The 16324-nt window shown below is 27.2% G+C and overlaps 1 protein-coding gene across 1 annotated transcript; it reads right to left on the bottom strand.

Annotated features, from left to right (window-relative positions):
• Positions 1-10367: 10367 nt before the first annotated feature.
• Positions 10368-13099, bottom strand: LOC101265231 (thaumatin-like protein 1b). The gene is made up of 3 exons (XM_004238318.4): positions 12889-13099; positions 11749-12445; positions 10368-11091 (listed from the first exon to the last, which is right to left on the bottom strand). The coding sequence occupies exons 1-3, from the start codon at positions 12953-12955 to the stop codon at positions 10848-10850; spliced, it is 1008 nt and encodes a 335-aa protein (XP_004238366.1). The 5' UTR covers positions 12956-13099; the 3' UTR covers positions 10368-10847.
• Positions 13100-16324: the final 3225 nt, after the last annotated feature.

Below are 16324 nucleotides of genomic sequence, written 5' to 3'. Positions count from 1 at the left end.
TCTAACTAATGCCGGAAAAGACTTTAGTACTCTTTATTAGTATCAATATTTAATGCCGCTAAAAATTATTTTTGTTGTAGTGATCTAAAGTTCTAGTTATTGATCTGATAGAAACTTATTAACTTCTGTTCAATTAATTGAATATAAATGAATAAATTTATTTTGAAACTAAATCAATAAATTATTATTTTTAATAGTCAGAATTCATAAATTTAAAATTTTGAATATAGCTTATGACGTCTATAGCTTATCATGAATTCTTCTCCTTATCATTATTGGGCAAACATGATCGCAAATTTTAATGAAAAAAAGAAGTAGAACTTAGTGTATAATTAGGATAAGATTGTGCAAAAGAAGTTGAAAGATGACAAGTAGAGAGGTATAGAAAACACTTCACATGGAGAAAATCTTAAAAGTAATTTGACCTTGATAAAATAAAATCTAGAAAAAAACAAAAGGCTTTGGTGCTGATGAGAAAAGTAGGTATTCCCACGTAGTCCACTTCTTCTTTTTGGCTTGCATTGACCCTTAAATGTACCACAATATCTCTATATTCTTTCAAATACTCTCAACAAATCTCTAATCTTTTAATAAAAGCAAAGCCACTTCTATTTATTCATGGTCATACTTCAAAAATAGAGGGGTGGGGGTGGGGGTAACTAATTTATGATGGTAATAACCATTATTCATAGATTAAAAACCTCATGAGAATTAATTTACATTGTATTATCAAATTTATCATTGTAGAATTGCGTTTCAAGAACGTGTAATGTTTGACTATATATTTCTCTCATTGATCCAAAAAGTTATATATACATTATAAAATACAAAGCTTTGTTAATTTGTCGAATATCTTTTTTCTTAGAGTGAACCATTGGAGCACCTAATGCCTAGAGGAGCAAAACTTATTTTCTTTTCGAGATAAAACAGTTCATAATAAAAGTTTGGCCTATGAAAAGTCTAGTTCCTTTAGGAACAAAGTTTAAAATAATTAACAAGAATTCGCATTATGAATAGAGTGTATAACTAGAATTTGATTTTTCCTTTTTTGTTTAGTAATGAAGAAGAAATAGAAGAGTAATAGATCAAGAAGTTCGAAGTAAATAATTAAAATAATTTTATTTTTAATTTTTCTTTTCTTATAGTCAAGTAATTTTCAAACTCTTTATGAAACTACGTAAAGTAAAGTTAGTTTACTAATATTAATTTAAGTTACGTGTATCATCAATGAAACTTTAGCATCCTAGCGAGTAATATATCATATTGTTTATCTATATAAAATTATATTTATCCTTTAAAAAAATACATAGTATATATCACTTGAGCCATCACTTGAAAGTGTAATTAAAATCTTTAAAGTGACAATGTATGTAATTTAACCCATTATTACTATTATAAACTACGTACATGTAACAAACCAGATAGTACTGAAATTCTTTAAATAATGTTTCACTATTTATAAAAGTAAAAAAATTGAAGTATATTCTTCGTCACTAGGAATATAATTGCAATTAGGACCAGTTTTATTTTTTTTAACCTAATGCATTTGACTAATTACCTGCCGTCTCTTTTATTTAATAATTAAGTAATTAATAATACTTTTTTGCTTTACAATAAGACGCTACTATTCATCGTATTTGGCTCCCCTCCATTAGTATTAATTGAATGGAAGAACTCGAAAGGGTGGATAAGTTTGCCACGATAAATCGCAACAAAAAAAGCATAGTATATTAAACACATTCGATTCAAATTTTAATTTTTTACATGTGTTCTCTAATAATTATTACGTGGATAAGTGAATTGTTAAGTGTCAATTACCAACTATTATTAACCACCAACTATTAATAACCACATTGCATAGCATTTCTTTTAATGGTAATTTGCTAAAAAAAAGAATATTAATAACATAAAATAGCATTTTTTTTCCACCATCCTTAAAGATTGTGGTGAGATAAAATAGAGGTGAATTTTTAATCAAACTAAGTCATTATATAAAATAATTTACCAAAGTAATACATTTTTCTAAAATTTTACAAAACTAGTATAAACGTATTTTATGGTAACGTTTTAGGGTATATTTTATTTTTTAAAAACTAACAGCATTAGGTTGATATACGTTACTGTAAGTAACGTTTTACTTTTAAAACGTTATTTTCAGTAACGTTTTACTCCTACAACGTTACTGTGAGTAACGTATATCAATCTGACGCCATCAACTTTTAAAAAATATAATGTATCCTAAAACATTACTGTGAAATACGTTTATACTAGTTTTGTAAAATTTTAAAAAAACATATTATTTTGGTGAATGACTTTATATAATGGCTTACTTTATCGAATAGAAGTGAAAATTAATTAAACTCACATTGATGTCTATCTAATTATTACAAATTATTCTTAACAACATAAATTTATAAGGCTAAAATGGTCACAATCAGTCTTCCTTAGCTCACCACCAAACAAGATAATGTTCGTTAAAAATAAGCACTAACTACTTTGTGCGTGTTATTAACAAAGCATCATGGGTCACCATGCATATCTCAATTCTCAAATATACCAAATTGGACATGACTCTTTTTGGTGGATACTTTTTTTTTTCCGCGATATCTCTACTTATATTGAAATTTGATTAATCTGAATTCACGCATTTCAATTTTTTTTTATGGTGCATAACGTACACTTCAAAAATAGATTTTTTTTTTCATTCTCAAAAATTCAAACTCAAAACTTCTCAATCATTTCACCACGACCGTCGTTCTTGCTAGGGATGTTTCTTTCCATAACCAGCAACGTGCATTAACATGTTCTTTCTGTCGTGTAAAGGTCCTTTTTCTTTTTTCTTTTTTGGATAATTTTACCTTAGCTTTTTGAGTCGTTATCCTGTCCTCACCCTAGAAATACTATAGTATTTTTAAAAGATTCAATTGAGTCACTTCATTCTCAAAAGTTTTCATCTCTAACTTTGAAACTTCTCTTTAGAGGGGTCACTAATTCCACATTGGTCGAGAGAATTTGTTTTTTTATCTTATTTTTGTTTTTCAAACGATAGATTTATATCATAGTCAAAATCGTTTTCATATTTAGTTTGTTCAATATAATATATGCTAAGTGTTAGGATTGAATCTACACACACTTGATAAATAAAGAACACAAAAACTTTATAGAGAAAGAGATGGAAGATCTAGAGAGAGAAAGAGAGAAATCAACATTTCGTGGTAACACCGTGAGTAAACTTTCACGGCAGTGGGATATAGATATATTAATAAATCAAAGTATTTTTGGTTACAAAGAATAAATAATACAGTAATGTATGATAATACATCAAATATTAATCAGGCTCCACAACCTGACACTAAGGTCTCATGTTAAATTATCAGGTCTGAATTTTTATAGGTTTGAACATATTACTTAAGAAAAAAAAACAGCTAAAAACGTTTTAAGGTTAATTATCATAAATTTAAATTATGAATTTGCCTATAAGGTGCAAGTGGGCTCATCAAAACTTCTTTAATTTTCCTGGAAGATAATACTATATAACACATTTTAAAACCTTGACATTTTCGTGCATCGTATCTTTATAATCTTGGCTTTGTTTGGTGATAAATTTAATAATAGGATAATTATGTAACAAGTATGATCGATTAATTGGTTCTTGAAACTTTACCATCTGTTGTGGAAATTATGGATAACAATGTGACAAAAGTCTTTATTTTTTTAATTATAACCAATGATACATTTTTCTAATGTTTAATTATACAGTATATTTTTTTTAGTAAATATTTCAATGGCTATTGTTTGAATAATTAATCAAATCTAGGTAAAAGTTATAAAGGATGAGACACGATGAGCATTGAATGATGTGGCTACAGATTAAAATGACAGTTATAGCCTTACGATTAGCATGAAAAAAAGAATATTATACTCCCTCAATAAAATATGAGTCCATGGAAAAGATAAGATTTTTAGTTTATAAATTTTGAATTCCGAAAAAATAATTTGTTAGTTTTACATAAATTATTTAGCAATATTATGTAATTTTGCAATCTTTTAAACATACAACATCTAAACTAAGTCTATTCCTGAGTTGTGCTGAATGCTAAACAGGCTTGTAATGCATCCCTCCATTAATTTTAATTTGTCGTGTTTGCATTTTTTAAAAGTTAATTTCATTAATTTTTAAAGTTAAATTAGATTACATTAGTTTGATATTTTAAACAAAAAAAATTAAATATTCAAAAACTATATGAAAATTGAAAAGTATTATAAATTGTAATTTTTTACATATCAATATGATTAAAAAAAGTACATTTTAAAATATTAATTAAAATTCTTATAATTTAACTCTAAAAATAGAAGCTATGACTAAGAGCCTGTTTGGCTCAGCTTAAAAGCTGGTCAAACTGACTTAAAAGCTGGTTTTTGACTTATTTAGCTGTTTGGCAATACTCAAAATAACTTATTTTAAGTTAAAAAAAAACTTATTTTAAGCCAAAAGTTAAAAAGCTGGGGTAGGGGTGCTCTTTTTTTTTTAAGCTTATAAGCTATTTTAAGTTGACCACATTTTATCTTTTTGCTCTTAATATTTTTATACAATCTCCAAATTACCCATATAACCCTAACATTTCTTTCTTCCATTTTCCCTTTTCACGTTTGACATAAAAACTTCAGCACTTTTATCCAAACGCATAACTGCTTATTTTAAAAATAAGTTTCAGCACTTTTAAAAGTACTTTTTTAAAGCTGTTTTTATTAAGCCAATGCAAACGGGCCCTAATACCGCCAAGCTCTTATTCATCAGATCACTAAACAAGTATCTATTGACAAGTCTGTAAAATGTATAATCAGATACAAAATTTTAAATATAAAAAAATTATTAGCTAGAATATGTAAAAACAAGATATTCTTACACAAATTTCTTACGTTAATCCAAATCTCCTCATGCCATTGAATAGTAAAAGAGAATATATATCCAATTTAGGCAATAGTTTATTAGCTAAGTTTTCTTGTCCTCTTGTTAAAGAAGGGATTCATGATAACCTTTAGGTTTAACTTTAAGCTAAAGGGTAATTAATTAGACCCATATATATGCATGACCTACAAAAAGCATATATAATCTTGTCAATTCATTATCACAAATTAAAGTTGGTCATCTTTTATTATATTTGTTAAAAGTCAATTTGTTTAACACTTCTATTGATCAAGAAATTAAATTTTCTAAGAATAAAATTTCCATGAGAACAAATTTAATTTTCATCAATTTAAATTCAGTACTAATGTTTTCATATAAATTGTTGCTCCATTACTTATAGTTTGAATTCCTGATGTAAATATCAAATGTGTATAATGATTATATTATTGTCTTACCAAACTACTTATTTACTCATGTTAAAAGGCTAATTATTACCTTTTAACGTCATGGAAAATTAATCAACTTTAATTTTGTTTTAGTCAGACATAATGATAACTTAATTAAGGGAACAACACTTTTAATCAAACCTACAAAAAACTGAGGTGACAAGATTAAAAGAAAATTGATTCTCTGAATTTGGTTAATTAATGCAAAGTATATAAAAAAAAAATCCTAGTCAGATGACATTAGGGCCTATATTTTGGTGGATTTGGACAAAATATCTTTTAAATGGACAGGTCGTTAATCAGATACTTAGTAGAACATAATATTTTTCTTACAAAAATTATACTCCCTCCGTTTAAAAAAGAAAGACCCTATTTTCTTTTTATTTTGTTTCAAAAAGAATAATTCCTTTCCTTTTTTGGCAACACTCTAATTTTACCTTTCCACGTGGCTTGTTTAAGACCACTAGATTAAAGGGCATTTTGATACATTTGACAAAACTTTAATTTAGAACTACAAGATTAAAAAAACTTTTTTCTTTTCTTAAAATCCGTTCCAAGTCAAACTAGGCTATCTTTTTTTAAACAAAAGGAAGTATTAAGTTGAAACTATGAGATACTATATATATAAAAATATAAATTTACGTTTCAATTTTATTTTTTATTACTTTTCTTATATTTGTCGGGAGGGACAAATATTAAATACCAATACAGATAATATGGGAAAATAAATGCAATTGTGCAATGTCTAAGATAGTAAAATGATAGTCAACAAACTAGATAATGATTTTTATTGAAAGTTTGGTGAAATTTTCTAGACCCCCACCAAAATCTAATCATGCAAAAGTACCTCATTTCATAATTTGGTAAAGATTTATTTTAGCAAATATTTATAGCGAGCTATGAAAATATAATTTATTTAATTTTATCTAAATTTAAATAAGTTAATAACTCATTTGCTTATTAGCCTAGCTTATATTAATTGGTCAGATTCAATTTATTTAAATTTTAAATCGACTTATTATACGATCATTTCATCTTCGTACGTGCATCGAACTCTAACAACATTTTATCGTGTCATGGGTATGCTTTGTCGCATATCTTTTTGATTTGTTTATTTTTACTATTATATGAAAGGAGAAGAAAAAGGAAAGAAACAAAAGAAACCAAACATTTCATATATAGAACTGCTTTTCAAATTTAAAGCTATTTATATATATATATATAGGTTAGGACAAGTTCTTAATAAGTGGCTAAATGTTTCATACATTTTCTACATAAAAGATAACATACTATTTTCATCTTAAGAGAGAAAAGATATACTGAACATATACATAAAAGGAAAACGGGAATGACATGTGTCGCTGAATTAGTGCGGCAGATGGTATTTTATTTAAAAGATATATCAAAAATTGATTTTTATAATTAATATTTTTTTCAATTAAGCTTGTCAGTCGTTATATTAAACTTGATTTTTGTGTGATTTTTCAATTATTGCACAAAAATAAATTTATCTAATACGTATTCAAAAAATAGCGATCGTGAATTATAAAAGATGGTCTTCAAAAAAAATAAGCCATTGAGTTGATGCAACAGACGCTAATCGATAAACACAAAAGGTCAAAGATCAATTTTTTTTTTCTTCTAAAAATATCGTTTCAATTGAAATTACCGGATCAACTTATCTAGTGTTACATCTACGATATAATTTGCAAGTCGTTATACATAATTAAATTAACTCAATGTACACCAAAAGCATAGTGGCCGTTCACCACTTATGTTGTTTGGGGAACGTTAGGCAACAAAGTGGTTACAAATACAAAAGAAGTTTAAAAAATGGCTATGTCTTAAATGATGCTGTGCAGTACTGTCCAAAATGTTTGCATTGGGCCGAATGAATAACTTAAGCCCATAAATAACTCAATCCATCTCGTCTGAGTAAAAGAAGTTGAATTCAGTCCAAATTGGTAATTAGTTAGAAAAAGAAATTTCAATTTGGTATTGATTTTGTCTTCATTAAAAATTTCTAGAATTTTTCTAAACATAAATTAAAACAATATTATTATAACCAAAATAATGAATAGATCGGTGAAATTTCTCCTACTTATTGGGTCGTTTACCAAGGAGAAACCAAAATTTAGCCAAAATGTTATTTCTCCGTCCATAATTGTTTGTCAGGTAGGTCATGCACATTCTTAAATTTTTTTTAATACTGTGTAATTTAACTAATATAACCTTATCAAAATTCTATCTAACTTTCCAATTGAACTACATTATCATTAAGCGCAAATTTGAAAAAAAGTGACTAATTGTTTCTTGATTATTTAAATTGACAATTAATTTTGGACATCTATTTTTAGTATACCTGCCAAACAATTGTGGACGGAGGGAGTATCAACTTAACCTAACTAATAATGATAAAATATTACAAACTTACACTTTAATGTTAATTCAAGTATGTTACTAATTTATACCAAACTATAATAGAGACGGAGTCAAAACTTAGAGTTATAGGCTTAAATTTTTCATCGTACCATATATTATGATAGTTACTAGATCCATAGCGAAATTTCAGTACATATCAATGAAATTCCTAATACAAATATCTAATCTAAATAAAAATTATTAAATTTATCGAAACTTGTATAACTAGTTCTTAGACTCCAGCCCATCCACGGTAGATATTAGAGTCTGCAATCTAGAAGTACAAGGAGAGCAGTACAAAGTACTTTGTACGTACTCCCGTTTTTAGTTGGTTGGTAAATATCAATCAATTTCCTAAGTGATTAAGTGAACAAAATAGTAAAATATATTTTGGCATACCAATTCATGATTATTGGCCACCAACTTAATCTGGTGAAAGAAATATAACATAATATGAGGTTTTAATACCAGGTAAATAAAATATTGAAATAGTTTAAACTATAATGGTATGATAAGAAATAGACTTTGCGTCAATCTACAAAACTCGCTTATGAAGTAAGAATTATAAAAAATTATGTAATGAGAAAAATGATCTCCCATCCCACATTGACATTAAATATGATCGGATGAATTCTTTTGATTATGAGTTAATCTGAATTCATAACTTATGACAAAATATAAATATATATGTATAAATCTACTAATATTTAAAACATATTAGATTTTATCCCATAATACTTGTTGAAGCTAGAATGGATATTTTTACGATAGTTATAAAATATTTACCTATTAAAGTATCTTAATTAGTTAAGGATCTTCGGTCAGGACCGTTAGATTATTACATCATTGTAGATTTCTTCATAAAAGAGCAACTCAACTTTTTCCATACCTTATCATTACAAGTTCAACTAAGGTGTAATTTTATAAGTCTGAAGATGATTGTATAAGCTGACTAATTCTTATTTCCTAAAAGTAAAACGATTATTTTTAATAAATTTTTAGTCTAAATAAAATATAATTAGATAGATATTATAGAGGTAGATATAAGATATGTGATGTGAAATTTTAATTTTATTGGCCTATGGATTTTTTTTTTAACAAAAAAGGATTTAGCTTAAGGTCAAAGGTCGATCACATACCATATCTACCGAAGATTATGCACTAAATATGTGGGGCTATTTTTCCCTTTGCATTTGTCCATATTTTCATGCTATAGAAAAAGTGGACATACAATAATTCCGTGTTACATGTGATAGATAGAGATGAATTATTTATGCAATTAAATTCTTTTAAAATTGAAGAAATAGAAAAAGAATAAAACAGAAAAAGATGGACTCTACAACTGGCTTAAAGTATTATATAGTTTGTTGCATTTTGGGCTCTAACATATATAATATTTCTTTACAATTTGTGAGTTATTATATTATTTTTTTAATAATTCATACTCTAATAGATTTAATAATTACAAATGCTTTTATGTATGGCAAACTTCTAAGCACAAAGGATGCATGAACATACTCAATCTTATCGTTTTGAAATTTTTACTCATAAATATAAGATACGAGGAGAAATTTATTGTACTATTTTGACATTTCAAAACTTAAGACTTTATCAATTTAGATTCGTAATTTTATGACATTAGTTTATTCTAAGTTGGGTTCGAAATCTATTTAGGTGAATTTTCATAACCAATATAACGAGTCTCTATCTAAGCCATCACTAGATTGTTTGTTAGTAAAGGTTGCTTATATAAGATATGATTAATCTTTTCTCTTATTGGTTAGTTTTTCTCCAATAAGATGAACATGCAATATGATTTTGGATTAGCAGACCAGCTGTTAATTAAATAATCCCTCAATTTGGACATTAATAACTAGTATGATTGGAGGTTTAATAATTAAAACATGACACTTAATAATTTTAGATATCCAAATCAGGCAACGTGTTAATAATGCATTATGTATATTATAAGAATACCAATCATATATAATTCTCAACTAAAACTAATTAGTAGGACAAAAGATAGTGGCTCAATTATGGAGTTTGAAGATGACTAATTTAACATCTTAATGAGTATATATATAACAATAGTAAAAAAAAACATGTTTTGCGTGAAATATGAGAATTTGATAAGTATAGAACTTATTTTACTTTTGTGGGAGAGATTTCTAAATAAGAAAAATAAATTAAAAATTGGTGACGAACAATTTCTTTTTTAAAAGCACTACATGATACAAATTTGAATCAAACACCAATGAATCCGAAAACCAAACATTAATATAAAATATTTAAAATTTTATAACACTATGATTAGTATTATAATATATATTGATAATGTATCTTGGTCACTATTGAAAGCTACTTAATACTTCTTATTTTTCCACTAAAATGTTGTAAGCTTATAAATATTTAGTGCACCAAGCATCACCATCCATTATATTATATGATACACCTAATATTGTTTAATTCACATATTATATATACCTAATATATAATATATAATTTCAGAGGCAAAATTTAAAGGGCATAAAATATATATAGATTACACTCCTATGTGAGGTGAAAAAATAAAATAAATCGACAAAAAGATATAAGAAATAAATCACCAATCCATTTTTTTAAGTTTATATAATTTCCACCAACTTGGAATGGTTACAAACATAAAAGCATATTATACATAATTTTTCTAACTAAAACCTACCTACCAAATGAATCTCCCTCTCCTAAAACCTAATCCCAATCTTAATTAAAATTTAAAATATAAAACTAAAAAAAAGTCAAATAAAATAAAATAAAAAATTAAATAACCTCCAAAACTCTAAATTTTGTGGCTATGGAGACCTCTTTTTTCACCAATTAAAAGGTAATTCGGTGTACGTCAATTAAATTGACACGTAAGCTGACTCATTTCCCCGTCACATGGGCCACACATGTGGGTCACAAGGCCCAATTTAATGGTCCACACGTGATACAACACCCCAAATTCCGACAAAATAACATGGGCCGGGTCAGGCCGGCCTTTTCGCCTAATTTTTTTTTTCGAGTGTCAACAAAAAGTCAAAAATAAAAAATTAGTAGAGCTGACGATGCAACTGGAAAGAGGCTGTTAAGAAGGCGACGGCACCGGCTATGGCCGGTGAACTGAACACGTGCATGCACGTGGTGGTTGAAGATGCACTATTGATATCCCATGCACCATCATATACCATAGAGTTGTTGATCGTTGATGGCTCGTTGTTATTATCGTTGTCGTTTTGATTGTTACTATCTTCTGGTTTTTGATTTTGTCCACTTGATGATGATGACGACTTTTGACTGCAATGGAAATTGTATTATTGAATCAGCTATATAAATCCTTATTAATGTCGATCAATTCTTATTTTATAAAAATAAAATATATTTTAATAAACATTTGATTCGAATAAATTTGACGAATTCACGCAGAACTAGACCAATTGGTGGGCTATGGCTACTTGGATAAAAAGGACAATTCATAGTCTTGGGTCAGAGAATCTCTTTAAGCCGTTAAGTTTGATATTTTTCCCAATTCCCAAAGCTGACTTAGTTAGCACAAGTACTAAAATACCCCTATATATAACCACATACCCCTATTACAATGACCTCATATATTATGTTATAAAGTACTAATTCACTATACGTGGAACCCATTCTCCTATAAAAATGATCTCACATACTATGTAAAGTACTAAAATACCCCTACTAATTTCCTTATAGCCCACATACCCCTACGAATAATATGATGTCAGATATTTTTTCTTTAAATTGAAAATAACGTCCTAACGTTCCATTTGACAGGCCACATTCCCAACTCAATCCCAATGTGTCCCCCCACCCATCCCAAGTTAATTTTGTAAATTAAAAAAAAAATATAACGAGCTCACGTTGATTAAATTGTTTGTTGGTATGAATTTGTGAGGAAAAAAATTAGAGAAGATGAATAAGTAAGTTTACCTGGTATTAGGTGAAGGACAAAATGTGATAAGATAATTATTAGCGCCAGCACAAGTGAAGGTACTCGTTTTATCATCGTAAGCATAGCTGTAAGCACTCGGACAAGCTTTTTTAAACAACGTTGAATACGATGATGGTTTACAAGTTGTCGGATTATTAAACGCTCCGGCGCAACAATACTCATCTTTTCGAAAAGCTTCACACGCGCTCTTACACGCGACGTTTTCGCCTCCCAGGCTCATTACTTTCAGCTCCGACGGACACGCGCCGTTCAAATCCACCACACATCCGGTACTTGTACAATTGTTACCAGAACCACCTTGTGGTACCACAAGCATTGGTAAGTTGTACCCATCGACTAAACTGACGTCGAAGAAATCCATCCCGTTGGATCCGTCGAGTGTGAATTCAGCTAGAGTTGCCGGCGGTGCAGCGTTGCCACCGGCGCATTCGAGCTTACCGGAGCCGCAATCGCCGGTGGCGCAGGTGAATTTTCCGGTGGAATCTTCGGTACAATGTGTACGAGCCCAGAATCTGCCGCCCCATGAAGTGGGCACACTGATTGTTTTCGATTCATCTTTTTGTAGAACAAAACCAGTGGTGGAAAGTGGAGCTATTCCGGCGTTAGATAATAATCCAGGCCAAATTGTTTGCTGACATTTATTCACCATTGTAAATGTTGCAGCTGAATTTACACCTAAAATTTCATAAACCCAAAAAGAAAAAAAAAGATCAAATCTTTGAACATAAATTGATCTAAAATCAGCTCTAAAAGAACAAATTTAGTTTATAATCACCAGTTTTTTGTTTATAACAGCGAAAACAGAGAGGGTTTTTTCACTTGTAAATTCACACCCAAAAAATGGGGAAAATCAAATCTTTAAACATTATTTTATCTGAAATGAAATAAGCTTTTACGCACAAAATTCTACTTCATATTCCTCTTTTAGTATAACTACTAATTTCTGAATTATTACCTGTTGGAAAGAGCTAAAAACAGAGTTTTATTTGTAAAATGTTTACAGATGAATGTTGTATCTTATTTATACAATATGATCCAAAAAATTAATGCTCTTAAAGATAAAGATCAATGCTTTTTTTTTAAAATCATTTTTTGGACTTTTTTTTCTGAATTATTACCTGCTATGAACAGCTGTGTAATAGTTAAAAACAGAGCAAATAGACAGAGCAGTTTCACTTGCGCCATTGAAGAAGAAGGTGGGAATATTAATGATGCAAAAGAGAGCTTGTAGATCAAAATCCCTAGCCTTCTCCTTCTTCTTCTTCCTCTTAAAAATGGAAAAAGGAGAAATGTATGGGTTTTTTCTTTTTTGGTAAGAAGAAGTGTGAGGAGCCATTTATAGAAAAAAAAAATGAAGAAGTGTAACGTTGAAGTAGTGTGGGACCAGTAAAGTATTCTTTATTTATTGTTCGTCCGTTTTAATTTGTTTACCATGTTTGTGTGTGAATTTAACTTATTATTTTCTCGTTTGTTTTTTATTTATTGTATTATTTTTTTCAAAAGTTAATTTGAATAATTTTTAAATTTAAATTAGATTACATTAATTTAATATTTAAAATAAAAAAATTTAGATATTCAAAACTATCTGAAAAGTAATGCAAATTATAATTTTTTTGAATATTAATATGATTAAAAAATTCTTTAAAAACATTCTTATAGTTTGACTCTAAAAATAAAAATCATGACAAAAAATAGTGGATGAAGGAGAGTAACGAAGTTTTAAAAAGTAAGTTTATAAATTTTTTAATCTATATAAAAGAAATTTCTATAGTTTGATTCTAAAAATAAAAATTATAATAAATAATAATGGATAGAGAAAGTATCAAAGTTTAAGAAAATAAGTTTATAAATTTTTTAATCTAAAATCTATTTCAAAAATATAAAATGAAAATTTTAATAAAACATTACTTATTAAGTATAAAAAATATATCATTTTTCTAAAAGAATTGATTAAATAGAAAATCAAGTTGTATAAATTAGGTTAGAAAGAGTCATTTTTGTTCTGTATCAGAACCAATGTAATTTTTTCTTTTATAATATTATTATTCTAACTTTAAAATCACCTATTTAAAAATTATTTTTTACTTTTTAATATTACAGGTTAAACTAAAATAGAACGAATAAATTAAAATGAAGAGAATATCTTTAGATTAGTAGAGGCAGTTGGGTAGCTAAATAAAAGTTATTTGTGTGTTATTTTTAATATAACTTATATGATATTTAGTAGGTAAATAAGAAATATAATATTTGTGTATGTAATTAGTATAATGAACTGATTAATAATTTTAATATTTATATAAATATGTAGATATTGAAAATACTTATATAATAGAATATTAAATATCTATAACTAAATTCATATAATTCTAATCAACAATATGAACGATGAAGACTAAATATAGTTTGACGTATAGGCGACGTATAACAAGGTAAGCAGTAAAGTTTATCGAGGAGAAGGCTGTACGAAAGTCTAAATTTAATTTGTCATTTTTTGTGCAATTAAATGCTTGCTTTAATATTTTGCTTATTTTTATATTTTGTTTGTATTGACAAATATAGAAAGAAAAAAAAAATACACCTTCTCTTTTAAACCGTTTTATTGCACTTTTATGAGTATTTTTCATTTTCTTTTTGATTTTTTTCATATTTCATGCAACATTTTCGTTTTTCAACAATAATCCTCACGTGTTTCGTACCTACGTACCCAAAATTATATGGCAATAAATTAATGAGTAAAATAAGATATAATAATTTTGAATATAAGATAATAATTTTGAATATATATTTTTTTTATATCTAAAATAAAAAATACTGCGTACGATGAACCTGATGCTACTATCCAAGAAATATTCACCTTCATTTTTGAGTTAATTAGTTTTCATGATTTAATTAGACTTATATCAATTTTCCTGCCAAATTATTTGCTTTTTACATTCGAAATCAGATTATAAGAAGTTCAAACTGCAATTAAACAATAGGATTTTATAATAACATTAGACAATAGTTAAAAGGAATGATATATTGTCTTTTTAATTAGATTTCGTTTAGCAGTATTCATTAATTATTGAGCTAGTTTTGAAGTCGAGTTAAATTAAATATTTTTAACATGTTATAATTAATTAGATTATATAAAATTTTGTTTATAAAGGTCAAAGTGTTATATTATTATTCATGTTTCAAATATTTAATTTTATTTATGTATTGCGTATTCCTCAATATTTTCACCTCATGAGTTAGCTATTTTTTCTTTTTTTTTAGGAAAAAGAATTTAAAAAAAATTACGTGTTTATCCACTTAATAGGAAATATTGGGTCTTAAATGATTCCTTCCACATTTCTTTCTTTATCTTAAAGTATCGGACTCTCTAATTTCAAAAGAGGAATATTATTTGTTATTCCTATGATTGACAATTATGAGAGATCAAATTTTTAAAAAGGAAAAGAAAAAAAAAACTAAGTTACATTCATAATTTAGGCTTTACCTTTTTCTTTATCAAATCTACGCTAAGAATTTAAAACTACGACTCGCAGACAAAGTTATCTTACATATCTAATATCGAAGGGTCAAAATTTTAGAAGATAAAGTTTTTTATATATATATATATATTCTAGTTTTACACTCTCATGAACAATAATATTATAAAGATGAGGAAAATAACATCTTAGAATTTTGAGGAATTGACCAAAATAAGTCATTCTATAAATCAATTCACCAAAATAGTATGTTTTTAATTTTGTTTACAAAACTAGTATAAACGTGGTTCACAATAACATTTTATGCTTTATTTTATTTTAAAAAATTTAATGAAAAAAAAAGCAAAAGTTCACGGAGCAAACAGAAATAAAACGTTATTGACAATAACGTTTTATACTTCGTTATCTAGAATCACGTTTTAGAGCTAAAACGTTACTAAAAGTAACGTTTTTATATAAAACGTAACTGACAATCACGTTTATTATATAAAACGTAACTGTCAATCACGTTTTATGTTTATTTAATCACGGGGCACCGGATTAAGAATAAAATCCTCCTACATTGGAATCTTACAGATCATAAAACGTTATCGCTGATCACATTTCTGCATTAAATCGTGACTATCAATTACGACACTATGTTAAAGTTAATTTTCTCTTTTTTTACTGACGACAAATGGTTATAAAATGAACCTTGTTGAAACAAATGTTCTAAACACTCCAACAATATTCATTCAAAATTTTATTTGCGTAGCCCAATTTTGAAACAATATTTACAAAGGTATGAATTAAATAAGTCAAGTCAATGTATCATATTGTGTTATTATTTTTACCATAGCTTTCCAATATTTTTCTAATTTATTACTTAGAAAGATGACTTATTTTTATGTGTAGGAATAAAAATGGCAAATTTTGAACATAATGTGATGGTTGCTTTGTACTGATGTGGCGAAATAATTACTGAAATGAACGGATGCAGGTATACTGAATGTGCTAGAATGATTATTAACATGTATACTTCAATGAAGTATGTTGAATTATTGCATGAGAAAATGGGTACAACTAGTGAAAATATTCAAAT

Source organism: Solanum lycopersicum, chromosome 4 (genome assembly GCF_036512215.1).
Source record: "Solanum lycopersicum chromosome 4, SLM_r2.1".
Classification (NCBI taxonomy): Eukaryota; Viridiplantae; Streptophyta; class Magnoliopsida; order Solanales; family Solanaceae; genus Solanum; species Solanum lycopersicum.
The sequence above is the reverse complement of the archived record's forward strand: the minus strand, read 5'-3'. Positions and strand labels throughout refer to the sequence as shown.

Coding starts and splice junctions, on each gene's coding strand:
- LOC101265231 (XM_004238318.4), bottom strand. CDS start 12,955: ATGGCGCAAGTGAAACTGCTCTGTCTATTTGCTCTGTTTTTAACTATT. Junction 12,446..12,888: donor TACACAGCTGTTCATAGCAG/GTAATAATTCAG, acceptor ATGAAATTTTAG/GTGTAAATTCAGCTGCAACA. Junction 11,092..11,748: donor TGTCCTTCACCTAATACCAG/GTAAACTTACTT, acceptor TTTCCATTGCAG/TCAAAAGTCGTCATCATCAT.